The sequence below is a fragment of the Leptonotus elevatus genome, chromosome 14 (assembly GCF_054856555.1).
Source record: "Leptonotus elevatus isolate MCC_2025b chromosome 14, RoL_Lele_1.0, whole genome shotgun sequence".
NCBI classification, from domain to species: domain Eukaryota; kingdom Metazoa; phylum Chordata; class Actinopteri; order Syngnathiformes; family Syngnathidae; genus Leptonotus; species Leptonotus elevatus.
Window position 1 is genome coordinate 21,303,554 of NC_141252.1, and position 27,500 is coordinate 21,331,053.

Genomic DNA, 27,500 nt, shown 5'->3' on the forward strand with positions numbered 1-27,500 from the left:
AAAAAAAATTCCTGGAATGGAAATGACACAGGTGTCTCCCTGAAGATAATAGGATGTTGTTCAAGAGGCATCACTATGAAAATATTTCTCAGCTTTTACTTGCATTTTGACAAAAAGTATATCCTTTGCAAACTGTTGAAGTGAATGGAAAAATCCAAAGTTTTAAACTATTTCAAATGGTTCAAACTGTTCTAAAGCATCCTAATAATCCTGAACAGCAGCTCTCTGCAGCAGGTTTGACTGTGGACAGTCATGGTCCAGGCCACAGGGGCACAGTGAGGGTCTGCATTTGCGCACTTTGGCTGCTCACAAGTGTGAAAAGAGCGATAAGGCCATGTCCAAATGTTTTCAACTTTCAGAACTTCCAGTGGCTACTGTGCAAAGTAATTAAAAAAAACTGCAAGACATTCTGCACGATGGAAAATTTCAAAGGACATGCCCGTTAAGCCAAAAGTGACATCTATGATGGCCAGGAGCATAGTGAGAGATGTGAAAAAGAATTCAAGGATTGCCCCCGAGGCCATAATAGTGAATGTGGCCTCTACTGATGGCAATGTCTCAAGGCAAACCGTCCAACAGACACTGCACACTGGTGGGTTCCATGGTCACGGACCAGAGAAGACACAACTTCTCCAAAAAAAGCACTCACTTGGCCTTTGCAAATGGTCATCTGGACAAAGTTGAATATTTCTATCTATCAGGTACATTCAACCTAGAACAGACACGGAAGGAAGACAAGAGATATATATTCTTATTACTAAAGAGGAGAATGAACAGAGATCATTTACAGAAATTTGTCACTACACAGGCAACAATGCAAACATTTTAATTATTCCTTAACACTAAAAGCTTCTCAACCATAAAAATGTTCCGGCCACTTGTCTTGTGATGAGGGCACATTTCCTGTCTTGTAGTGAAGCTTCGTGACTGCAGTCGACTCCAACTCGCACAGTTCAGAGGTCACAATGTTGAATAAGTTCACAATGTTGAATAAATGCTTTGCAATTAATAAAAGGCTAAATATGGGATAATTACGATACATTTATCTTACATTTCCACCGTTTATCACATATTTGCTCAAATTCTCATATCATCTATCAGTCACTTCAGTTAGATTTTCAAACATACCAATACCCGGTATTTGTTAAATAGGCAAAATATTACCATCATAGAGCATAACATAATATTTTTTTCTTTACATCATAAAAACCATGCTAGTGAAATAATCATCAGCACAATATAATCCAAAGTGTTGTCCTTCAACTGCAATCAATGTGTTGTTGCTCTAATGTGTGTATATTGTCCAATGTTTGTAATCCAGTGTGCACAATGTCCGGTGCTTCTGTATGTAATATTCAGCGTTAGTAGTTCAGCGTTAGTAGTTCAGCATTAGTAGTTCAGCCAGCTGTCTCTCCTCCCCCTCAAGATGACCCAGGCCCTAGACTTCACAGCAGTTGCGGAACCTTGTTGGGCAGCAGACTGAATGTGCTCCCATCCTTCTCATTGACTGACTTGTTCAGACTTTTCTCTACAGCTATACAAGCTTCTCTGACCTTGATTCGGTCAGGCTTTGCTCCACAACCAGACAAGCTGTTAGTCAATGGTACCTGTTGTGCCGTGTGATAGGTGAATCAGGAGGGTCATTCAGCGATCTTCACAGCCTTCAGGGTCCTCAACAACACTTACAAAGGACCTTCCCGCCTTGGGCTGGACCTTTGATCAAAACCAAGTCACAACCCTTGATGGGAGGGAGGTTGGCCTTCCTGCAGAGGCAGAGAGTCGTCTGGCATTTCATTAAACATTTTCACTTCCTCGCCATTTAACAATCTCCTCAGTTACTTAAATAATTTTTTTTCATCTGCTTTACTTAACAGGTTAAGGAATTAGGCAAATTGAGTAGTCTACCACACAAAATTTCAAACAGACTAAACTGCCCTGTTCCTGTTTACAATTCTCCAAACTATCTGACCATAATCTTCATGCCTTGGTCATGTATTTATTTCTTTTTTTTTCTTAACAAGAAAACATTCGTTCTCCAAATAACTAGCATGCCATATAGACATGATATATTTACACAATGCTTTTGCCATAATAATAATGTCCGAAAGGTGTTTTGCTGGAACAATTTCAACTCATTTAAAAATGTTATCAGTACTTGGTAATATTCACATTTTCTTACTTTTGTTCAATTCAATAAAATCCATACACACGAACAGAAATTGTAGAATATTAGAAACATCAAATCCATACATAACAAAACTTCTACAAACACAAAAAAATTTAAACCATTGAAATTATATGTAGTAAAGTGTTGTTACCTTGTTTACTATATCCCCCTGTTGAGAGATTCATGACTCACAACTCAAAGTTCCTATCCACTTAAACAAACTTTCACTACATATAATTAATTATTAATAACACCTTAATTTTTACCGACATTTTTCATTTTTCTAAATCCCTTGTGTATCACTGGGTTAACATCCTTTATTTTTCTTAGAAATTACACGTTTTTCCCCAAAAATCCACAAAATCAGCAACATTTAAAAAAAAGCATCTGGATAATTCCAAAAACAATAGGGACCTCGTAGCCGCTGCTCGGGCCCTAATTTGCGCAAGAACACTGTAGTTTACATATCTTGGAGGGGCAACATTTTTAGGTCTTCCCATAGTAGACTCACAGTCAGGCATTTTTAAAACTAATTGTATCATACTACATCTTATGTTGTTTCCAACCATATAGCTAAGTTTAATGTAATACATTTTTCCAAAGTTATACGTAGTTATAATAAAGCCACCATGCTTATCAATCATCTTGTAAACAATGAATATATGATACTGGCTTAAGTTCTACTTCATGTTTTCTAAACAAAACTAAAGTCGTAACCATACCAGCAATCAACTGTCTGCTCAAATGGCTTTCTAATATTTTGGTAAAGCCAATACTGCCATTGTTCAATTTAATTCACAAACTACATTTTTTTCACATTTATCTATCCATCAAAATTTGTCAGACATCATCTTTGTCATCAGTGTCTCAATAAAATTTCAGGAGTGACGACATAATCTAAGCATAATTATCCACTCAACTCGCGCAGTAATTGCGCAGCCCCCAAATCAACCCGTGGGAGTTATTAGGGCCCTGCGAGGTCCCTATTGTTATTTTTCTTTTTTTTCTACTTCTACTTCTAACCCTAACTCCTTTTTCTTAAATGATCTCATTTTTGGGGACCTAAACATTTACGAAAACTCACCAAACTTTGCACACTCCTTGGGCTTAGCGGAAAATTTGATATTATGAAGTTGCCATAACAACATATATATATATATATATATATATATATATATATATATATATATATATATATATATATATATATATATATATCTCTTTTTTTTTTAAAGCACTAATCACGGAACGTTTGACCAAGGGCTACAAAAATTGCGCCCCAAACGACACGAAAAGGTCAGAGGAAGCCGTATCCTAAAATGTACAGGAAGTGAGCTATGAATTTTTGAATGTCCAATTTTGGCCCATTTTTGCACATTCACTGTGGTCATTCTTTTTGCTCATTTGCCAACGGTTTTCATCCAATTTGCTTCTAACTTGGCATGTACCATCCCAAGACCTGGGACAACAAGTGGTAAAAAGATCTTGACTTTTTGAAATACTATATGACTGGGGCAGGGCCTCAAATTTTGCCTTTAATATTTCCTTCATCTAAAAAGAGGAAATGCTTAATAACTCCGCTGTACAAGCTCCAAAAAATCCCAAGCTTCTCCTGCATCTTAATAGCCATGGCCTGAAAACATCTATATGATAATATTTGGTTATACATGTAGCGCCACTTGGTGGTGAATGTAATACTTGACATTTTTATCTATTGTGCCGACCCCCCTTGAGGGATCCAGTTGAAATTTTGTCAAGAAAGCCTTAAGATGTTGATCATGCCCTAAACCGAATATTGTAACTTTTTGTCGAAGGGCGTGGCCGTTACGGTGCCGCAAAGTCTGATGACTCACCATGACAATAAAAGCTGCGTTGACCCAGATGATCCTATCTTCTCAAAATTTCACACATTTGATGAGAGTCCAGGTCTGAATACATCTACGAACTTAGATTTATTCGTACTGTTAGCGCCACCTAGTGGCAATTTTTTCTTCTTCAACCTTTTTTCCAACCACGTTAACTGGATCTATCTCATATTTGCTCAAAAGAGTGTTTAGGCTTTCATTATGTCATAACACGAAGTTTGTGAGTTTTCGCAAAATCGCTGTGGGCGTGGCAAGGTACTGTTCGCCAAGAAAACAATGCCAAATTTGATGGCCTAAACATACACAGAAACTCATGAAACTTGGCACACACATCTGGCCTGGCAAAATGAGCAATATTTTATCGTGTATTGTGCGATTTTTACACAAATTACTCACTAGCGTCCCCTAGAAATTCAGAAATACTCAGACTGGAGTAGATCATGACGATTCTTTGCTGATCTATAAATTGAAGCAGAAATCATTGTCAATTGTATAATTTTGAATAGAAAATTTATTCTGAATCAAATCAAAGACCCAAAAATCGGAATCAAATTGAATTGTGAGACAGTCAACGATTCCCACCCCTACTGCTAATAGTAAACTGTAAAGAGCTGCAAACATGGTGGACGAGGAGGCACCACACACTATGTTAACTGATTGGAAATGCAACCAATATTCTGATTTTATGACTGACTACATCTTTGGAGCTGTTCCATTAATCTATATGACTATTACGAGATGCGCTTTCAGACAAACTCCAAGCCACCAGCACGAATCAGCTGCAGCCGCCTATCGTGACACGGTCACTAATAGTCAGCGGAGCACACAAGCAGTTAATTGAATCAAAATGTGCAATATGATGGTTGACCTTCAAGAGGCGCTAGTTCTTAGTACAGCCTCCTGGTCACGCAAGAGGAAAGTTGCTTAAGTCTGGGAGGAAAGTTGCTTAAGTCTCTGGGAGAAGACGCGCACCACTAGATTTGACAGCAGACGCCCTCATTGAAATATCGCTCCATCCAGAGTGCGTACATTTCATGAAGGTGCATAGTGACACACTGAAGTCGATGAGAGAATCAGTGCAGCCAAATGCGCACAGCAGCACGCCATTTCTGACTTAAGCACCCCGGAGAATATCCCCCTTACTGAATATCGTGATATCGTTGAGGACATTTCTTACAATCAATCGAATATTGTAAATAGAGTGTAGGCTACCGTGAAATTATCGTTGACGTGGGCCACATATCGTCACAGTATCAAATCATGAGTTATCGTCCCACTCCTAAAAATATATTTGTCTTTTACCTCGTCAGGGTTTCTTTTCAAGTCAAAATACGCATTTTGTGCCTAATAGAAACACATTGAAAAGCAAAATTAAGAATCACATATTTTAAGTTTTTTCTGATAATTGAACTGTGAAGATGGGCCGAAAAAGCCCTTTTTTCGATTACTTGATGAATCAGATTTTTTTTTTAAACATTCTATGCAAATTTTTTTTCCAATTTGACAGTGCAGATTGCAGAAAATGCACAAACATATATGATAATTCCATTTCTGGTTTGATCTTTAACATGCGGTGTTAAGGAAAGGCGGAGGGGATGCTACACTGTACACAGGCTGGTCTCTAGTTGGCTGCTGTATGCAAAATCGCTGTGGGCGTGGCAAGGTACTGTTCGCCAAGAAAACAAACGCCAAATTTGATGACCTAAAAATGCACAGAAACTCATGAAACTTGGCGCACATATCTGGCCTGGCAAAATGAGCAATATTTTATCATGTATTTTACGATTTTTACCAAAATGCCTCACTAGCGCCCCCTACTAATTTTTAACGAAACAGCCCCGGTTATACGTTTAAGCAAGATCTACGACAATTTTTTAGGTACATGAGGGAGCCCAACACCTACAACAAAGTCTCTTGGACCCATATGCTAAAATGAACAGGAAGTAAGCTATGAATTTTTGAATGTCCGTTTGTTGCCGATTTTTGTACATTTACAGGGGGCATTCTGTTGCCCATTTCTCCTACACGTTTGATCCGATTGACTTTAAACTTGGCCTGGACCATGTCAAAACCTAGGCCAACAAAAGGGGAACAAATCTTGAATTTTCAAAATACTATATGACTGGGTCGGGGCATGATATTTTTTGTTTCATATTTCCTTTTCCATGAAAGACGAAATACGTAATAACTCCTCGGTACATGCTCCAAAAATTCTTAAACTTCACATGTATGTTTATAGTCACAACCTGTAGTTATCTCTATGACAATAGTTGGTTATAAATATAGCCCCACCTAGCCCTTGAGGTCGGCCAAAAAAAATTAGCCCACACATGGTATTTTTATATTTGTACAACATTTTGATACTTTTGTAAGTGTGATAACTAAGTCATTAATTTTTTTTTTTTTTAGACCACTCAAAATTTTTAGTGGCATCAGACCTATCCATACACATGTACTTTTTATTTATTTATTCATTTATTATGTCCTCTATGGACAATAAAAGCAATATTGTGCTATGAGTAAAACTAACGATGACGTGTATATATATATACATATATATACTTTAAAATCGGGGCAACTCATTGCCAAAAAATAAAATGGATGCTGATTTTTGAGGGTCTTATCATTGACCAAAAAGCTTTACACACTCATCACACCTGGCAAAAAAACAATCCATAATATGTAATGGTTTATTATGCCATTTTCAAATAAATTCCGCTTTGAATGTGCCACTACCCAAACATGCCAGTACCCCAACGTGCAAGTACCCCAAAGTGGCCCGGGCTGCGAGGACCCTTTATAGCTGCCCGCAGCTCTAGTTTTAATTTGTTTTTGGAACTGCAGACTGAGAAAGGGAATAGTCTAAAGGGAAATACCTGGTAATGAATGCTCCTCCAATGAAACCCAGTGCGATTCCGGATCCTGTATGATCCAGGCCGCCATTGCTTTTATTTGGGCAGCCCAATAATACAGTTTGATGTTAGTAAGTCCCAGCCCTCCATGTTCTTTACCCAGCATCAAGATTTTAAGACAAATTCTTGGTCTTCTATTCTGCCAAATAAATTTTGATATTAATTTGTCTAGAGATCTAAATGCAGACAGGGTTATAAAAATGGGGAGGTTTTGAAACAAGAAGAGTAACCTTGGAAGAACATTCATTCTGATGCATTCAACCCTTCCCAGAAAGACAGTGGAAGTATATCCCATTTACTCAAGTAATTTATAATTTACTTGGACAGTTTCTCATAATTTGATGAAAACAACTGTGTTGTCTTAGGAGTGTTACACCCAGATATCGAAATCCCTGTTTTAAATGCCTAAAAGAAACAAGGCTGTTTAATTGTGGTGGCCAGTTCCCCACAAGAATTAGTGCTTCTGATTTATTTGTGTTAATTGTATAACCTAATACCATACTGTACTAATCAAGACTATTAACTCTTTGACTGCCAGACGTTTTCAGAAAAGGGATGCCGTCAGTGCCAGCCGATTTAAGCATTTTGACTGATCTTTCAAGGTCCACAGAAAATGTTCTGTTTGGACTATGACTACCAGGACTACCAAATGAAAGATTGGACTTTCATCTTTCATCAGAAAAAAAAAGTTTGTTTCTACCTTATTCCGTTCTTTAGTAATCAACAATAGAAAATGGTTAGTTTGACCCAATTTCGCCTGTTTTGGACCAAAATACGGAGAAATCAAGCTTTTAGTGAAACGATATTATTTCATGCATTCTAGTGAATTTGACACTTCTTTTTGTCCATGAATGATGCCACAAACACCTAAATAGTGCTTTACTTCTATAAAACACTACCACCAAGAATGAAAAAGTGTTTTTTGATAGCAAAATACGTTTATTTACATTCAACAGTGTAACAATTTGACAACAATTTGGCAAACTATTTACAAATGTGTGCAACTGTGGTGCTATTTACAAATATGTGGATGTTTCAACGACAGTTTTTCTTTGTGTAACACTCTCCTGCGTGCAAGGAGACGCAACCGCATTTGCACAACAGATTGCCTCTTCGCGTGCTCCACTTTCTTGCCGGCCGTTTTTTTCCGGGGAATAGCAAGTATATACTGCAGTGTGTGTTGCCATCAAGTCTAATATCAGGATCATGCTACGGTTTCGTTACGTCTCGCTTCCTCGTGTCCTTCAGTTGCTATACCGGGTGGTAGGAGATGTTCTGATCCATCTTATCCACTCCATTCATGGTGGCATCGTAGTCCAGAACCAGTGTCTTCTCCGTGATCAGACTGTACCCGCTCCTCCGATGAATATGCATTGGACTCGGGGTACTCTTCATTGTCCGATCGAATGTCCGCTTGTGCAGCTCCGGCGTTAGCAGCGCTAGCCGCGCTTAGCCGGTGAGGCTTACTACGTGATCATAGCAGTCGCGTCAAGGCTTCCAACTTTGGCGTCAAGCTCGGAGTCATCATCATCATCATCATCAATCTGCATTGGTCGATGCCAACTCTCCATCGCCGATCGAATGTCCGATTGTGTAGAAGTACCCGGTCGGCTATTGTGCGCGTTTTCCGGCCTTAGCAGCGCTAGCCGCGCTTAGCCGGTGAGGCTTACTACGTGATCATAGCAGTCGCGTCAAGGCTTCCAACTTTGGCGTCAAGCTCGGAGTCATCATCATCGTCGACATCAATGCGCTTTTTAGTATTGATTGATGCTTTCCGTCTTTGAAAAAAATGCTCAAGCGTGAGCTGCTGGCAACTGGTTGCTTGGTCAAGCCACAATGGCTTGACCAGCCATTGTCTCCTCAACACTCTAGCTCCGCCTCACGTCTTCTACTGACGCCCACGGTGGGCGGCCCATCCAACCTTGTGCAAAGAGAGTCATCGCTGCCCTCTAGGGGCCAAAACGAGTATTTTACTAATCAGATCTGCCTGATACTTTCAGCACAGCTGCCCAAGGCTTTCCTGCACCCGTTTTCAAAAAAAAACAAAAAAACATAGGGGACGTCTTTTAACGTCCTCGGCGCCCTTCCCTAGGTTTATGCTAAACGTTTTATAACGTTTATGGCAGTCAAAGAGTTAAGCAATGCTGGTACAGAAGTGATGGGATTCTCCAAAAATAACAAAATATCATCAGCACAAAGGCACAATTTATGACAGGCATCAGTTCCGTCTCTTACTCCCTGTATGAGTGAATTTGATCTATTTACCTCAGCAAGGGGCTCAATGCTAAGAGCAAATAATAAGGGCGAAAGTACTTCACCCTGCCTGGTCCCACGTCCCAGTGGAAAAAAATCAGAGCAGTGTCCGTTAACCCTCACCCGTGACCTGGGTTTTTTATAAAACATTTGGACCCATTTAATAAACATATCATTGAAACCCATATATTGTAGCATCTGTTGCAGAAGGTCCAATCAACCCTATCGAACGCTTTCTAAGCGTCCAGACTTAACTCTTTGACTGCCAGACGTTTTCAGAAAAGGGATGCTGTGGGTGCCAGCCAATTTAAGCATTTTGACTGATCTTTCAAGGTCTACAGAAAATGTTGTGTTTGGACTATGGAAACACACATACTATCAAATGAAAGATTGAACTCTCATCTTTCATCAGAAAGGTTGTTTCTACCTTATTCCGTTCTTCAGTAATCAACAATAGAAAATGGTTAGTTTCAACCAAATGCGCTTGTTTTGGACCAAAATACGGAGAAATCAAGCTTTTAGTGAAACGATATTATTTCATGCACTCTAGTGAATTTTACACTTCTTTTTGTCCATGAATGATGTCACAAACACCTAAATAGTGCTTTACGTCTATAAAACACTACCACCAAGAATGAAAAAGTGTTTTTTGATAGCAAAATATGTTTATTTACATTCAACAGTGTAACAATTTGACACAACAATTTGGCAAACTATTTACAAATGTGTGCAACTGTGGTACTATTTACAATTATGTGGATGTTTCAACGACAGTTTTTCTTTTTGTGTAACACTCCCCTGCGTGCAAGGAGACGCAACAGGATTTGCACAACAGATTAGTTTCACTGCGATTGCCTCTTCGCGTGCAGATGCTACACTTTCTTGCCGGCCGTTTTTTCCGGGGAATAGTAAGTATATACTGCAGTGTGTGTTGCCATCAAGTCTACTATCAGGATCATGCTACGGTTACGTTACGGTGGTGTTACGTCTGGCTTCCTCATGTCCTTCAGTTCCTATACCGGGTGGTAGATGTTCTGATCCATCTTATCCACTCCATTCATGTTGGCATCGTAGTCCAGAACCAGTGTCTTCTCCGTGATCAGACTGTACCCGCTCCTCCGATGAATATGCATTGGACTCGGGGTACTCTTCATCGTCCGATTGAACGTCCGCCTGTGCTCCGCGTTTTCCGGCGTTAGCATCGCTAGCCGATGAGGCTTTATGACGGGATCATAGTCGCGCGTCAACGCTTCCAACTTCGGTGTCAACCTCGGGAGTCACCATCACCATCATCATCATCATCATCATCATCATCATCATCATCATCATCATCATCATCATCATCATCATCATCATCATCATCATCAATGTGCATTGGTCGATGCTTTTCGACTACTCTTCATCGTCCTATTGAATGTCCGCCTGTGCAGAAGTGCTCGGTTGTGCTCCGTGTTTTCCGGCGTTAGCATCGCTAGCTGGTGAGGCTTTATGACTTGATCATAGCCGCGCGTTAACGCTTCCAACTTCGGCGTCAAGCTCTGAGTCACCATCATCATCATCATCGTCGACATCAATGCGCTTTTTAGTATTGATCAATGCTTTCCGTCTTTGAAAAAAATGCTCAAGCGTGAGCTGCTTGCAACCGGTCGCCATTGTTACTTCATCAGCCATTGTCCCCTCAACACTCTAGCTCCGCCTCACGTCTTCTACTGACGCCCACCCAATCTTGTCCAAAGAGAGTCATCGCTGCCATCTAGGGGCCAAAACGAGTCATTATACTAACTCGATCTGCTTGATACTTTCAGCACAGCTGGCCAAGGCTTTCCTCCACCCGTTTCCAAAAAAAACAAAAAAAAACATAGTGAACGTCTTTTAACGTCTTTGGCGCCCCTCCGTAGATTTTTATTAAACGTTATTTAACGTTTTTGGCAGTAAAAGAGTTAAAGACAATGATGGGGTACACCTTTTCTGCGCTATTAATTGAAGATTTGGGGCCCTTCTAACGTTATCCATTCCTTGCCTACTTGTTATGAAACCTGTTTGATAAGCTTTCACCAGTTTCCGAATATGGCACTGAATTCTATCAGCAATGATGGTGGTATTTTCATATCAACACATAGGAGTTTAGCGATTATTTGGGTTGCCATAATGGCGAACGAGAAATTTAGACGGTTCTGAGGGGAGTTGTAATTTCCTCAGCAACCTCTGGGGGCACCACGTTGACTTCCTATTATCAAGTATTCATAATCTGAAGTTGCTACTTTAGTTCATTATAGATTTCTTTGCTTTAATAAGAGAATTACTAATCCACTCAGAAAACACAAATGATTCGGCAGAAATGTGACTCTCTGGCTGATGGTGAAGAACGCACGGCTGAGAGTCCGCTGTAGGTCCCCGGTTGGTGGAAGAGGGAGAAGAGCGAAGAGGGAGAAGAGCGAAGAGGGAGAGGAGCGAAGAAGAGAGGAGCGAGTAAGAGAGGAGCGAGTAAGAGAGGAGCGAGTAAGAGAGGAGCGAGTAAGAGAGGAGCGAGTAAGAGAGGAGCGAAGAAGAGAGGAGCGAAGAAGAGAGGAGCGAAGAAGAGAGGAGCGAAGAAGAGAGGAGCGAAGAAGAGAGGAGCGAAGAAGAGAGGAGCGAAGAAGAGAGGAGCGAAGAAGAGAGGAGCGAAGAAGAGAGGAGCGAAGAAGAGAGGAGCGAAGAAGAGAGGGTAGTTCCTTTGCGCGCAGGCTTTCAAACCCAGGGGGTCGGCCAGTAATAGTCCCACCTCTTCCGTGCGCTTGAAGCAGACTTGGTCGACTGAGACCAAGGTTTTAGGATAGCATTTGATAACATTTTTTTATCAGAATTGACAAGCCAGATGCTTCATTTATCATTCTGAACACATTTCAAACATTACCGCGATCATAAAGTTATTGAATCCGCTAAGCTTACTAATTAGCTAAACATAGATGGCTGCAGAAGTTACACACATCATTCATTTGAGATAGACATACAGGTTGTGCACGAAGATAAACAACAGAAGTCACTTGATGTCAGTCAAGTACAAAGAGTCCATTTATGTCCCAAATTGTGTAGACTTCAGATTAATTACGAGCGGCAGGATTCTTGAGGATAATACTGATAGTGACTGCTGGAGGGCACTGTTGTACCATATAATTTCCAAGGGGCGTTGTTTCCAAAAACACATGGCTGATTCCTTTAGATAGACCAGACCAAAAAAGTGGTCTGTGGACTGATAAGCAGTCTTATCGCTAGTCTGCTTGCTAAACAGGCTTTTAGATCTCAGTAGTAGTGTTTTCACGATATTTTTTATTACCGGTAATTCAAAATATTATATGATGTTTACATGTTAATTTATCTAAATACTGTATATATTTATGTATATACTGTATGTGCTTTCACATTGAATGCCATATTTTTTAAGTACTGTATTTGACTGCATTTGATGTCATCCATTTTAAATACAGTATTGGTAATACAGTGGCACTCTCATTACTCAATGTAACGTTGCTAGAGTGTGCGTGCATGTCTCTGCTCTTTGCCATTATGCTCCCAATTAGTCGAATGCGTAATCAAATACTACAAACTGGGAAGAAAATAATTTACACTCAACTTATTTTTTAAGGGACGTGTCAAAAAATTTCACAACATGTCGCTCTGTCAGTCATCTGGGCTTTTTCTATGCATACCTGTGATTTCCTACTGTGTGCCTGTTCATTGAACGCTCGTTGAGTCACCTGCAGGGCCAGGAGTGATTGTTGCTTTTTCTTCTGCTTTCACCGCTAAAAGCTCTTGTTACACGTCATGTCGATTGGCTTGCCGTGGCTGTCGGCCATGTAAGAAAAAATTCCATATGACACTTTGCGCGTCATACTTCTCAACGAGCAGTGGACGGCCAGCGAGCGCTTCAGTGTTCAGTGCGTGAAGCCATCTTCCTGAGCCCTCTCACACACAAGCTAAAAAATACGTACCGCTTAAGGCGTTTTCCATATATCGGTACACAGGTGGCCATGTGTGTGTATATGTACCCGCCTTTAAAACGGAGTTGGCGGGCTGTCTGTATTTATTTTTGTATATACCGGTGCTAAAAAAAACAATCATACTGAGCCGTTTGTTATGCCAAAAGGTACGGTACTGGTACCAGTATCCCTTGCAACACTACTCGGTAGGCGCTAAGGTATGTGTTTCCTGTGGGTTGTAAAAACTAAATTTAGTCTCTGCTGGAGGGAAGTTCAAAGAGTTTTCCTTTTTGAACTGTCTCTGGTTGGTTTGAGAAAACACAGGATTAAGGCAAGCACACACATTCCCCAGGGGGAAATGTTTAAAAAGGCAAATAAAATAAAAAATTGAGGGTGACGGGCAATAGTCGATACAGGAGGACTGATAGGGCGATATGATGTGCAAAGGGTTGGATCCTTTCCTTCTTTATGAATAACACAAATAATCGCTTCAGACCATGATTGAGGAGCTTCACCTGTCGAAAGTACATAATTATACACGCTATGTAAAAGCGGCGTCAATTCCTTTTCAAAAGCTTTATAGATTCCTCCCGGGATGCCGTCAACGTCAGGGGTTTTGTTACAATCTGAATCATTTTAATTTAGCAGTAAAATTTATTACAGAAGTAAGTAAAAAACTAACAAAAAAATTATATATATATAATGTATTAGGCTATGGGTGTATGTTTATATGTAATTAATATATTGTGTGTATTTAAGTTTATTTTGTACTTCGTATTCAGATAGTGATTAATAAAAAGGGGGACTGATGTTCTGATGTTTGTTACCGGTTTGGTCATTGTTTTCCCAATTACAAAATAAATGCAGATGTTTGCAAATCTCTTCTTTTGATGAAACGCAGAAGATCATCAGTCTTCTTTCATGAAGGACTACAGAAATCAATTACTGTTGATATGCTGAAATCAGAAGATTTGGACAATTTTAAATTAAAAAGGGCTCCAAAAGATTACTCGATTATTGAAATAGTTATCGATTAATTTGATAATCAATTACTTGTCGATTAATCGATTAATTTGGACAACTCTGGATAGGGGTACTCGAAGACCGGAGTTATGAACCACAGGATTAGGGCACCACTACTTCTGATCGACATGTTGATCACTAGTGTTGGGCACGTTGCCCTAAAAAAGTAATGTTATAATTAAGAATGACGAATTACAAAATGTAATTCAGTTATCAACGCAGTTACTGCTTTGTAAAAGTAATTAGTTAGTAAGGAAAGTAACTAAAGTAACTATATTTTTCTGTTGTCTGTGTCGCTGAAATTTTAACCAGCAAATCACGTTGCCGTACGCATGCACGCTGTTGGTTTATATGCTCTCCGTACTTGGGTCATTGTTTCCCACGCTATGCAGTCATGGTTCCATAAAATAAAAATTCACACTCTGTTTGTTCTGAGAAAAATAAAGTTTGTGCATTTAGACAACCAACCCCCCAAAAAACATTGCATGCAAATTTGCATGCCTCCTCTATATTATACATATATTATGATTCAAAATCTGTTTTGATCTGTAACATTCGGTGTTAAGGAAAAGTGGAGGGGACGCTACACTGCGCACAACAATGCAGTTACTGCTTTGTAAATGTAATTACTTACTCAGCAAAGTTACTAAAGTAACTATTAGGGATGCACCGAAATGAAAATGGTTGGCCAAAACCGAAAACCTAAAATGAAAAATGCTTGGCCGAAAACCGTAACGCCCACAAAAAAATTATGCCAATTTTTACTATCATTACATTTATTATAATTAATTAAAATTATAATATTATTATAAAATATTTATTTAGCACAGTTTTTTTAACCAAGCACACTATAAATTTAAATGTGCCCACACCGCAGACATGTTGGCTAATGGTACATTAAACATCAAACAAGGGTTGAGCATTTTCTGGTGGTGCAATAGTCAATGTAGTTGCCACAGGCAGGGACGGATGCGTGCGGCGAGACCAGGTGCGGCACACTTAAAATCGGCACATTCAGATATTCACCAACGTTTAAAAATAAATTAAAACATTTGTTCGCACCAGCTAATCGGCTTTGGGAACGGACTGCACACACAGCGTCCTGTACAGGTCTGTCGCCACCCGGAGATAGCGGTTAGTTTTTCTGTGTTTAAAACTGTTGATAGCAATAGTGCTAGCATCAGCTAAAGTATTTAGCACGGCCACCGGGATGACTGTTAAAAAGTGGAAGCGTTCGAGGGGCTCTTATAATAAAAAAAAGAAAAGGGAATGCGCTTTGGGAGAAAGAGTGGCTCACCTGTACTACAGTACACGGCAGTTCTGTCTTTTTCGACCCACTTAAATGTTGTACACCAAGCGACGCCCCTCTCCTCCTGTGTGTGCAATGACCCCAGGAGCTGCTGCGACCGACCGGTGAAAAGCCAGCGAGAAGAGAAGGCGGACACTTCGCTGTTCGCTGTTTAATTCAAACAGACGCTTACTTGCAGCGTTTTTTTTGCTTGCTTGACGGCAATCTATTTCAGACGTATTTTTTCGGCTTTAATTTCATTTCGGCCGAATGGCAAAAATAGCCATTTTTCGTCCAAAAAATTTCGGTGGCTGAATATTCGGTGCATCACGAGTAACTAAAATATTTTTCTGTTGTCTGTGTCGCTGACATTGACATGTGTGTCTGTGTCGCTGACATTGACATGTGTGTCTGTGTCGCTGACATTGACATGTGTGTCTGTGTCGCTGACATTGACATGTGTGTCTGTGTCGCTGACATTGACATGTGTGTCTGTGTCGCTGACATTGACATGTGTGTCTGTGTCGCTGACATTGACATGTGTGTCTGTGTCGCTGACATTGACATGTGTGTCTGTGTCGCTGACATTGACATGTGTGTCTGTGTCGCTGACATTGACATGTGTGTCTGTGTCGCTGACATTGACATGTGTGTCTGTGTCGCTGACATTGACATGTGTGTCTGTGTCGCTGACATTGACATGTGTGTCTGTGTCGCTGACATTGACATGTGTGTCTGTGTCAGCTGACATTGACATGTGTGTCTGTGTCAGCTGACATTGACATGTGTGTCTGTGTCAGCTGATATGGACATGTGTGTCTGTGTCAGCTGATATGGACATGTGTGTCTGTGTCAGCTGATATGGACATGTGTGTCTGTGTCAGCTGATATGTTTGTTCTGAGAAAAATAAAGTGTGTGCATTAAGACAACCAACGACAACATACATGTGTCTCTGTACTACGGTTAGGAATTTACTGGATGAGGGGGAAAAAGTCACAACTGATTTGCATTTCCTGCCTAACAGCCAATTGAGCGAAAAGAGCAATTGTCAACAAAACATTTGCATACAAATCAAAATGACGCAAAAATCTCTTAATACTTAACAATTTTAATCACTGCTTTTTACTTTAAGTTTGTTCCCGCCTGCACCATGAATGCGTTGAGCAAGATTGTGTATACTAGGCATTTCACTGAATGAAACCATAACAGTGGACTGCACAACAAACTATGACCTCTCAGCTGTGTTATTGACTTGTCTGGTGTAATGGCAATGATTTAGAGAATCAGAATATTTTCTAAAAGTAATCCAAAAGAAGGTCACTGCTTTCACGCTTGCTATTGTATCGCAATGTGGCAGAATGCAGTTGATGATATTGCGGCATTTGTTGCAAATTGTGACCAAAAGCAGTACTATCTTTCTGCATTAATTTGGCAGAAATGTAATGGAGTTGTGCAGATGGGGAAAGTAATTAATTAGATTAGGCCTTTACTAGAAAATGTATGCAGTTAGTAATGCCATTATATTTTAACGTTGATGATCACGTACTTTTCAACAAAAATCGGCCAATCATGAACGGTGGCCGATCAATCGGGGCACCACTACTTCTAAGTTTAGTAATAAGCTACACTTTTGATAAGTATCGTCACAAAGAGATGATGGGGAGCAATTGCCAGATGACAAAAAAGCCTTCCTAATTGCTAAACTAAATTATGATTTACACGCAATCATTTTAAACGTTACCTTGCGACGTATGTTAGCTGGGAGGAGTAGCCCATATGGTTAAAAGATGTAGATTAAATATTTATAATAGCAGGATTTTTTTTTTTCACAGCTGAGTTGTGAGTTTAAATTTTGACTTTTGAGAACTGCACAATACATTTTCTCACATTATAGGGTTTTTTATTTATTTAGCTTTGCTCATAAAACTCATCCAGAAATACCAAGTTCAAACTAACATTTATATTTGTGTTTATTTGTTATATTGCCATATTTCATTGTTTAATAAAATCCCTTTGCTCCTCAAAATTAGAAAGTGGCTCCTGAAATGAAGTCAGTAAACTGTGCTTCAGAGAAAAAATAAACTGTTCATAAAATGTTGTCTGTGCTTCATCATTCACAAGAATAAACAGTCTGCTTAAACTAATACCACACAATTGTGTTCATATGTTTTTTTTTATTGAAAATAACGTAAACATTCACATGACGGGGAGTAAAAAGAATGTGAACCCTTCATTGAGGTAAGGACTTTATATATAAACTTGTATAAAGATGTAAAAAGTTATAGAAGTATCCAGAGTTGGCACTTGATCGTGAAACCTCTTTGCCAATGTGGTTAAACAGTATAAAAATCCCTTAGCAACACTAGTTAGCCACAACATCACATGTTTATTTTTCACTGCTGACTTGCTAAGGCAGATATATTGTCACCACAAACTTACATAACACTTCAGGAGAGATGTATTTTTGTTCAGGCTGTAGGCAAAGCTGGATGACTAACTGCACCTTGTAGTGGTAGAAATGGGCCAAGTTACTATCTATCAATAATGAAATGTATTTTCCGGTTGTTCTTTCAAGTTACTGTATATTTTAAGTTGACTTTTGGTAGTTTAAAGTTTTAAAAACAATCATGTTTATTAATCGGGATTCCATTGTCAATCACAATAATCTTGATTTCTTTATTTCCCCCGTAATTGCAGAGCCCTAGTCTCCATCCCATAATAACTCAATATTTTTAATTTTAAGAAAATCCACCAATCGGAGCATGATGGTCATGTGAAGATGGATATGGCACTGGTCGCAGCTGAGCATCTTCTGGAAATTGCAGATGAAAAACTGAAGAGCCACATCCATACTAAGATCAAAGACTTGAAAAGCTGTTGGGAAGAGACTTGTACCTACATCATTCACTGCCACAGGTGCTCTATTCTTGCACAATAGCTCTACACATATGTTCAAATGTAACTATTGATTATTAAACTACCATGGAAAGCAAAAGCCAGATATCAACAACACCCAGACACGCTTCCGACTTCTCTGAGCCTGAGCACATCTGAGATGGACTCTTGCAAAGTGGAAAAATGTAATGTGGTTTGATGAGTCCACATTTGAAACATTTATTGTGGGAATGCTGGAAGGATTCCTTATTCTTACTTATCATAGTATTTTATTCTCTTCACTTTGTTGTCATGCAATAACTCCCACATGATACATCCGATTTATACTTGCTTCAAAAATTCACGCCATTTTGGGAATATATCGTCCGATTCCACATTATTTACAGTATTGGAACAATTTAATGTTAAATGTCAACTTTTCCCCGATCATTTTCAATGGGACTGACATCAAAGTCCCACTTTCCACGCCTACTTCCATACATACAACTTCTCATCATTACCAGCTGTCTGATACTGCTCAGTGGCGCATTTAGTAAAGTGCATTGTCCAGTAACCAGGAGGTCGTGGGTTTGAATCCCACCTCCGACTGTACATTGCAAATTGGCCATTATGCTAATGGCATGAATACCAACTGACTATCATATCAGGAAATGCATTATAATTTCTCTGAAATTATTAAATGCATGTTGGCTTTCAGCATCAGATGACACGTTTCAAAATAAACACACCATTAGCCATGAATTTGAACAAATCAAGTTAGCTCAGTGCTTAGAGCAATTGCGTCCCACCATGGAGAACCTGGGTTCAAACCCCGCTTGGACCACATTTTAGTATATTTGATACCAACTGACTGAATGAAATGTATGATAGCCAGCCAATGCTGAGCTAATGAAGTGTTGCCTCGGTAAAGCTTGATCCGACGCGCTAGGCGGCTAATGTTTACCTGTTCTTCTACCTTCTGTGTGTCATCAAAGAGTCCAAAGTCTGATTAAAATACAACTTGCTAATTTATTATGCAGTGAAACTTCGTGACATCAAAAAGAAAAAGGGTACAAAATCCATAAAACATGGGCGCAAGCATACAGTACACAAGAATTACGGCAAAGCGGTCAAAAACCTGGATGCCCTTCCGGGCCAACAGCTGTCTGCTTCCTGTTTCCTGCTAATTTAGTTTTGGTGACAACATGGGTAACACAATCAAGCAATCAAATCAACTCATTGACATATTTGGCTCCTATACACCTGCTCCTAATTGGCATTATACACAAACATGGCAATTCATAAATTACACAAAGGAGACAAAAACTCTGAATTAGACAAATCATAATAATTAAACCCCATATACCAGACACAGTTTGGAAATTGGTCTTTCAATCGTATTTGACGTTTTAAGTTTCACAGATCTCACTAAAGCATCTAAAGCATAAACTTCCAAAACTCTTCCCAGAGGCCAGGAACGTCGTGGCGCAGATGGATCCATAATGGCCATGATATCGCCAACACCCAAATTCCTTTTCTTGTCATTCCATTTTTGTCTTTGTTGGAGCAAATCCTTGCGGCAAGCAGGTCAGCCATCTTCTGCTGTAAAAGCCTGCCATTGTAGCGCTTACAGAAGCTGCACTCTCCAAGAATTTTTCTTATGGCAGAGTTGCCCCTTGTAATCCAGAATATTTTCCTCACAGATGAGTGTGTGAGATTGTTTGAGGAGGAGGCTTGAAATATGCTGCTCTTTACTGAGGATAATGGGATGTTTAGCTTCCTCAGGCATCACATTTTTGTGAGGCCTACCTCTTAACTCAACAGCCCATCTTCAAAAATGGGATACAAATTATAGATTGAACTGAAGTGGCTCACTTTGGAGCTTCTTGAAAGAGCCTCAATTTCCGACCTATATTTCTGATGTTGTCAATAACTGATGATGGAGACTTCCGCACTCTGGAGATCTTCTAGTGGCAAACTAATTATTTGTGACTGTCCGGTGGCTTTCTTGGTGCTGTGTTGTTTCCTGCAGTAAACAACTCATTATTATTCTTGCACTTCCCCATGAACCATGACTTAAACTTCAAGTACCATGCCACTGCTCTCTTAAGCCTCTGTCAGTCAGAGAAGAATGATATCAGCTGGTCCATGGGTGCAGGAGTGTCCATTCTGATAGAACTAGCCACTGCTTTTCTAATGACTTATCTCCCCCATCCAATGAGACATCAAGCACAGTCTCAGGCCACTTATCTTCATTCTTCCAAAGATATTCTGGTCCTTCCAGCCATCTTTTACTTTTCAGAAAATCTGATACCTTCAACCCTCTGGACACATAATCAGCTGGGTTCTCCTTTTGTACCAACCTGTCTCAATTGTGCAGGCTCAGACAAATCTTTTATTGTGGCAACTCGATTTCCTACGAAATTAAGGAAAGCGCCTGTTTTTGTTGATATACTTCAACACAGACATGCTATCAGTCCAAAACACTGATTACCTGAGGTACCTTCCCAGCTCAGCTCTGATCATAGCATCCATCTTCACAGCTAGAACAGCTGCAGCCAACTCAAGTCGGGGAATGGTAACAGCGTCACTCTGCCTTTACCAAGGAGAAAGGCGATATTAATTGTATTTTGTACATTCACCAAACGAATGTATGTGACTGTTCCTCCTTCACTGGCGTCTGAAAAATGGTGCAACTGCGCTTGACTTATAAATCCAAAGTCTGCAGGTTTAATGCACCGGTCCACACTGAAAGACGCCAGCTGGCACAGCTCCTCCAACCACCTTCTCCAATGCTTTACAATGTCTTGTGGACTACCTAACCACTTTGAAACCACCTAACCACTTTGATTAAATCCTTAACATGCCAATATGAAGAAATAGCCTATACAGATATATACATAGGACTGAGTCTGTATTGTTTGTATGCATAAATAAGTTCTGGTTTCCTGGAATGTTTGTGGCGCTCGCTCACAGGCAAAAAATGTTTTTGTTTTTTAGACCATCTCTTAAAATTCAAAGCAGATATTTGTCTCCTTCAAGAAACCCACCTACAAAAATCTGAAGAAAAATTACTCATTGATAAGAATTTTAGTCAAGTGTACTCTGCCCCTTATAACAGTAGACAAAGAGGAGTCTGTATACTCATACATAATAATTTATTATTTACTCTAAATAATACAGTAACATATCCAGAGGGACGATACATTATTATTCAGGTGACTATATTTAATAAAATATATACATTTGGTAATTTATATGCCCCTAATAATGATGATCCGGCCTTTTCCCATGAATTTTTCTCTCAGCTGTTTGAGTTAGTACTATTATTATTGGAGGAGACTTTAACACAGTCTTAAATCCATTAATAGATCGTTCTAATAATACACCATGTATAAGGAAATTACAATCTACTAAAGTAATAGGGGAATATATGGATGATTTTGGCCAAGAAGGAATTTATTTATTTTCCGCTGTGCACCGGTCTTTTTCAAGAATTGATTTTTTTCTTACAAATAATTCTATTGCTGATAAAATTGTTACAAAAATACATCCTATTATTATTAGCGACCATCCACCAGTCTCCCTTACCCTACAAGTTGATTATACATTTAAACCACCCCCGACATGGCGTTTTAACATCTCACTGCTAAATGACGCAGAGTTTGACAAAATTCTAAAAAAGAGAGTGGGCGGACATTTGGGAAATAAATGACTCTCCAGACTTATCTCCATCTCTTCTCTGGGAAGCTGGGAAAGCGGTAATTAGAGGTAAAATTATATCATATTCATCTCATAAAAAGAAACAGGATCACAAATTAAAAAAAGACTTGGAAGATAAAAATAAACAACTGACAGATGAGTACGCAATAAACCCAAATAACCAAATATGGACTGACTTACAAAATACAAAAATACAGTTAGACGATATGTTATCTAAAAAGACTGAGTTTATAATACGACAATTGAGATACAACAACTTTGAATGTAATAACAAATCAGGTAAATTTCTTGCAAACCAACTTCAACCCAATCGGGAAAAATCTCTTATAACGGCTATTAAAGGGACAACTGGTGAATGCACACAATCACCAGAAGAAATTAATCACATTTTTTATAACTATTATCGCAATCTATACTCAGAAACTAACAAGCCTAACCCTGTTATTATATTTACAAAAGCCCAAGGCTTTCTCCCCTATGGCATAACCCCGACTTTCAACTTAACCAATAGTTTTATTTAGGTGTGTGGGAGCAGAAAGGAATTACACATCTCCACCATCATTTCTCAGATAATATGTTTATATCATATACATCCTTGCTCCAAAAATAAAAATAAAAAACTGAATTTTTTTTACATTATCTGCAAGTTAAAAGTATGATAAAGAAACAAATTCCAACACTTACGCACTTACGTACGCTCCAACCACCTGTTTTAGCTAAAGATATTACCAAGCTTTCTCCGACAACAAAAAAACTCTCAAAAATATATAAGTTACTTTCGTATACTGATAAAATGTCTTTACCCATCTCGAAATGGGAGACAGACTTGTCTATAGCTCCGGAATCTGACTTTTGGATTCAAGTTTGTGAAAACGTATTTAAAATGACAAAACACACAAATTTACAACTTATCCAATATAAAATTATTCATAGAACATATATTACTCAATATATGATGAAGAAAATGGGACTCTCAGACTCCGACATTTGTCTCCAGTGTTTACAAAACACTACAGACACTTATTTTCATGCTTTATGATTATGCACTCCGGTTATGTATATCTCTGTTAGTTTAACAACACAATTTTCATTTACCACAGCGTTACAAATTTGTACAGTTCCTGGATTTGTGTCTGCGTTCAACGCGCACGTTTCCATTGTACGCAAAGACAATAAACACAGTTAGTTCAGGTGAGCGCAATCGAAAGTCAATGACTCACATGATCTCGCGCAAAAAATGTTAACGAAAACGCAACGCTCCAATTTATTCCCCCACGCATGTAGTCATCACCAATGCATTGAATGTTTTTTTTGTGTACACAATTAGGCCATCGAAGGTTTAGCACTACACAAACTTTTCATCGCCTTTATTGTAAATCCAAAGCGATGATCGGCGGTGCTCCAGTCCAGCTCCGTGGTCCACAGCGCTCCTCGGCGTAGCCTTGTTAGCAAACCACCACGGCTGGCTGGTGTTCAGTCCGCAGTTGCGAGTGCTCCTCCACACACGGTTCCTGCAAACGTCCCACGTCACCTCCAAAGAACGGCCTCTTGATTTTCCAAACAGTCACTCGGGCAAGGCTTTAGACAGATCGGCCAATGCTGAGCTAATGTGTGTTGCCTCGGTAAAGTATGATCTGACGCGCTAGGCGGCTAATGTTTACTTGTTGCTTCTCCGTGTCATCAAAGAGTCCAAAGTCTGATTAAAATACAACTTACTACTTTATTATGCAGTGAAACTTCTTGACATCAAAAAGTAAAAGGGTACAAAATCCATAAAACATGGGCGCTAGCATACGGCAAACAAGAATTCTGCCAAAGTGGTCAAAAACCTGTCTGCTTCCTGTTTCATCCTGCTAATATAGTTTTGGTGACAGCACCTCTTAGCGGACAACAGGGGTAACACAATCAAGCAATCACATCAACTCATTGACATATTTGGCTTTTATACAAATGGATTATAATTTCTCTGAAATGATTAAATCCCACCTATGTCATTTTACTACAATTAAAAATTCGTAATTTTCACATCATTTATTTTTCAATTTCCTTCATAAGCATTCATCTTAGCATTCAGCTATTAGCATTCAGTTTCCAGCATTCCCACGCAATTTCTGCAGAAATTGCATTTAGTCTAGTCTAATTACATATGTCGTGTCCTCAGGGCCAAAGAGGAAAAGGACCATTCAGATTGTTATCTACGCAAAGTTCAAAAAACACACAAAATATTTAAGACCCCACAGGCTGTTGAGCAACTTAAGGCGTACTTCAAGCAAGAATGGGAAAAAATTCCGCCTACAAAGCTTCAACAATTAGTGGCCTTGGTTCCCAAATGTTTATGTTGTCATAAGTTAAGGTGATGTAATGCAGTGTTAAACATGCCCCTGTCCAGCTTTTTTTTTTGCAATGTGTTGCAAGCATCTAATTCAGAATGAGTCATTATTTGCAAAATAACCAAGTTTATGAATTTGAATATTAAATATCTTGTATTTGTAGTGAATTCAATTCAAAATGATTTTCAAATTATTACATTACATTCTGTTTTTATTTACTTTTTACACAACTTCCTAATTACATTGGAATTTAATTTCTAAATGTAATTGCACTGAATTGATTTTGGACTCATTTCTTACAAATATGATAATTTAAAGGACCCAGTTGGCATAAATTATGACAAAAAATGTTTACTGTTTAAAATTTAAGTTTTTAAAGAACCTCTATGCCTATTGTAATTTTAAAAATAGCAGAGCACGTATAGACAAACAATCTTTCATACTAAGTCAGACCTATCAGTTAGCTTAAGAAACACATTGAGCGTTTCGATTTGGTAGGAAACCAGCGTACCCAGAAAAAACAATCCTGTAGAAAACATTAACATTCCTCATGCAAATATATAGTATTCTGACGCAGATTTGAACTCAGTTCCCCTGATCTGACAACTGTATGTTCTGACAATGTGTTGCCACGAAAATGCAGTTGATATAATATATCAAAGACATAATGTATCAAAGATTCATACTGTAAACAAAGTCTTGTCAGAATACTGTACTCCATTGTCTAACTTTAACATCTTTTTCATATTTTTAAACTTCATTCGCAGTCGGATTGAGTGGGTGTGGCTCCACTGGAGTGAGTATTTGAAGGCCCACCAGGAGTTTGAGTTGTGGCTAATGAGGCGACAGCGTGACCTGGAGATTGATGTGGAGTTGCAACTGGGATTGAAGGAAAAGCTGTGGCAAGTGGACCAACAGAGAGTGGTAGTGAGTGATGTCCATGGACAGGCAGCTTTACTGGAGAGGTTGCTGGACGAAGCTGCTGTGCTGCACAACAGAACCCAAGACCCTAGTGTGGAATCCGAGGCCCAGGAGAAACTGCAACAGGCCTACAATGATATAAGGGACAAGGTTGAGGTAAGATACCTCTTGTGACACTGTTAACTTACAGTATAATTTAAACTTGTTGAAGTCATTTTTCAAGTTATCAAGTACTGTAGTTAATTATACAGCGTATGACATATCTGGTTATGATTAACTGCGGTCAAGCCGGCCTCCATGCGAAAAGACAAACTCATGCCAACTGCCCCAAATTTATTTCGTACTAGGGTCAATGTGTATCATCCAATTTAGTGCTTAAAAACAAGAAAACAGTATTGTTATTGTATTGTATATCTGTATTGGCAGACACTTAAAAGACTTGGACTCTGACTCCAACATGTTTTTTTTTAGCTGACTTGTTAGCAACGCGTCTCGGAAACCTGCCTCGAATTTAACCCTGAGCTCCTCCCCTCGAACGTAGCAACCAATAAAAGTAGAAGCGAATGCCGCTTGGCACAACACCGTCATCGGTAAACACCGCGGTGAAGCTATGTAATCCAAATAGAGATAGTCTTCAATTCCGGCATCTCTTTTTTTTAACTAGTCTATTTCTCCTTAAATTTAAATAAATGTATGCACTGCGCATTTCACCAGGGAGACAGGAAGAAACTTGACGCGATTAGCCATTTTTCACCTGAGTGACGCGACAGCGAGTCAGATAGGTGTAAAAATTGTGAAATGCCTTGTATGTGATAATGTACACCAATGTATTAATGTATTGTAAATTTACTAAATAATGAAATGTTTTGATCACTCCTCGATGTCGTCACGTCTATGAAAGATGACACACCACTTCGTCGCATCATGAATGAATCGTCTGCCTCGAGTAGCAGAATATCACCATAAATGTTGATTTTATGCTCTTTTAAGTGGGATGAAATTAAAAACAAATATGAGCTTCAAAATACAAAATTGAAAGATATCAAATTAACGTGATGGTCCTTCCAAAGCAAGTTTAGAGTGACTTGTAAATCCAGTATGTATCATGTTTTCATTTTCTTTATGTGACCAAATGCATTTGAGACATAACTGCCATAAATTTGTCACATACTACACCAAATGGCAAATAATGTTTTTTTATTTATTTATTGTCAAAGAAACATTAATTAACAAACCTTGACGCAGAGCATATCTTATTCAATCAAGCATTTCACAATAGTATTCACACATTTAAACAGCATTTCAGTATTCATTTTTTTAGAAATAATCTGCAATTTAGCAGTCATGTACTCCATCGTGTACACTTGTTTCAATCGCAATGTCTATTTCGTTGGTGGAGTTGTTTTCTTCCAATTTGCCGTAATCGTCTTTTTTGCAACCATCAAGAGAATATGCATAATATATTTTTGATGTCCATTTGTTGCATTTTCAGGGCATACTCCCAATATACACAACAGACTCATATGGATATCAATATTCAAAATGTTTACAATCTCCTTCATCACCGCCAAAATACCAGTACAGGACAGTCCCAAAAGATATGTGAGTGATCACCTATAGCTCCACAATTTCTCCAACACAATGAGGAATTTGGGTCTCTACCAAATATTGAAATTACCAAGGAGGTTCTAAAAAATATATAATTTTCGCTTTCCATTAAAATTATTTCCATAGATTGTTAGTGGTACCTGAGTGGCAATTCAAGCACATGTTCTATCCTCTATTATCACATTCATTTCAAGTTCCTGTTTCTCTTTCACATCAAGTGTTTTATCACACGTCAGCAATTAAGATGTCATATATACGTGAAATATGGTTCTTCGTAGGCAAATTATGTGCAGTTACCATAATTAAGTATTTTTCCAAACTTGTAGGTTCGTCCCCTTCTATGTGAGTCTGAATATAGTGCCTAATTTGTAGGCATTTAAACATATCTCTTGGTGGTAATGTGAACTGAGTCTGCAATTGAGAGAAGGATTTCAGTTAATTCCCCTCAAATAATTGATCAGTCGTTCTCACCCTATTGCATTCCCATTGCTTGAATCCACTGTCCCATACTGACGGCATGAAGTCAATGTTGGGGCAGATAACACAAGTTTTACTTCTATCTGTCCCCTTTCATTTATT

The 27,500-nt window shown here is 38.9% G+C and overlaps 1 protein-coding gene across 1 annotated transcript in view; it reads left to right on the forward strand.

The window, feature by feature from the left end:
* syne3 (spectrin repeat containing, nuclear envelope family member 3) overlaps positions 1-27,500 on the forward strand; it is a 142,475-nt gene that overhangs the window by 726 nt on the left and 114,249 nt on the right. Inside the window, 2 exon segments of the mRNA XM_086095240.1 lie at positions 18,209-18,381; positions 25,160-25,469. Coding sequence (XP_085951366.1) covers positions 18,209-18,381; positions 25,160-25,469 — 483 coding nt within the window.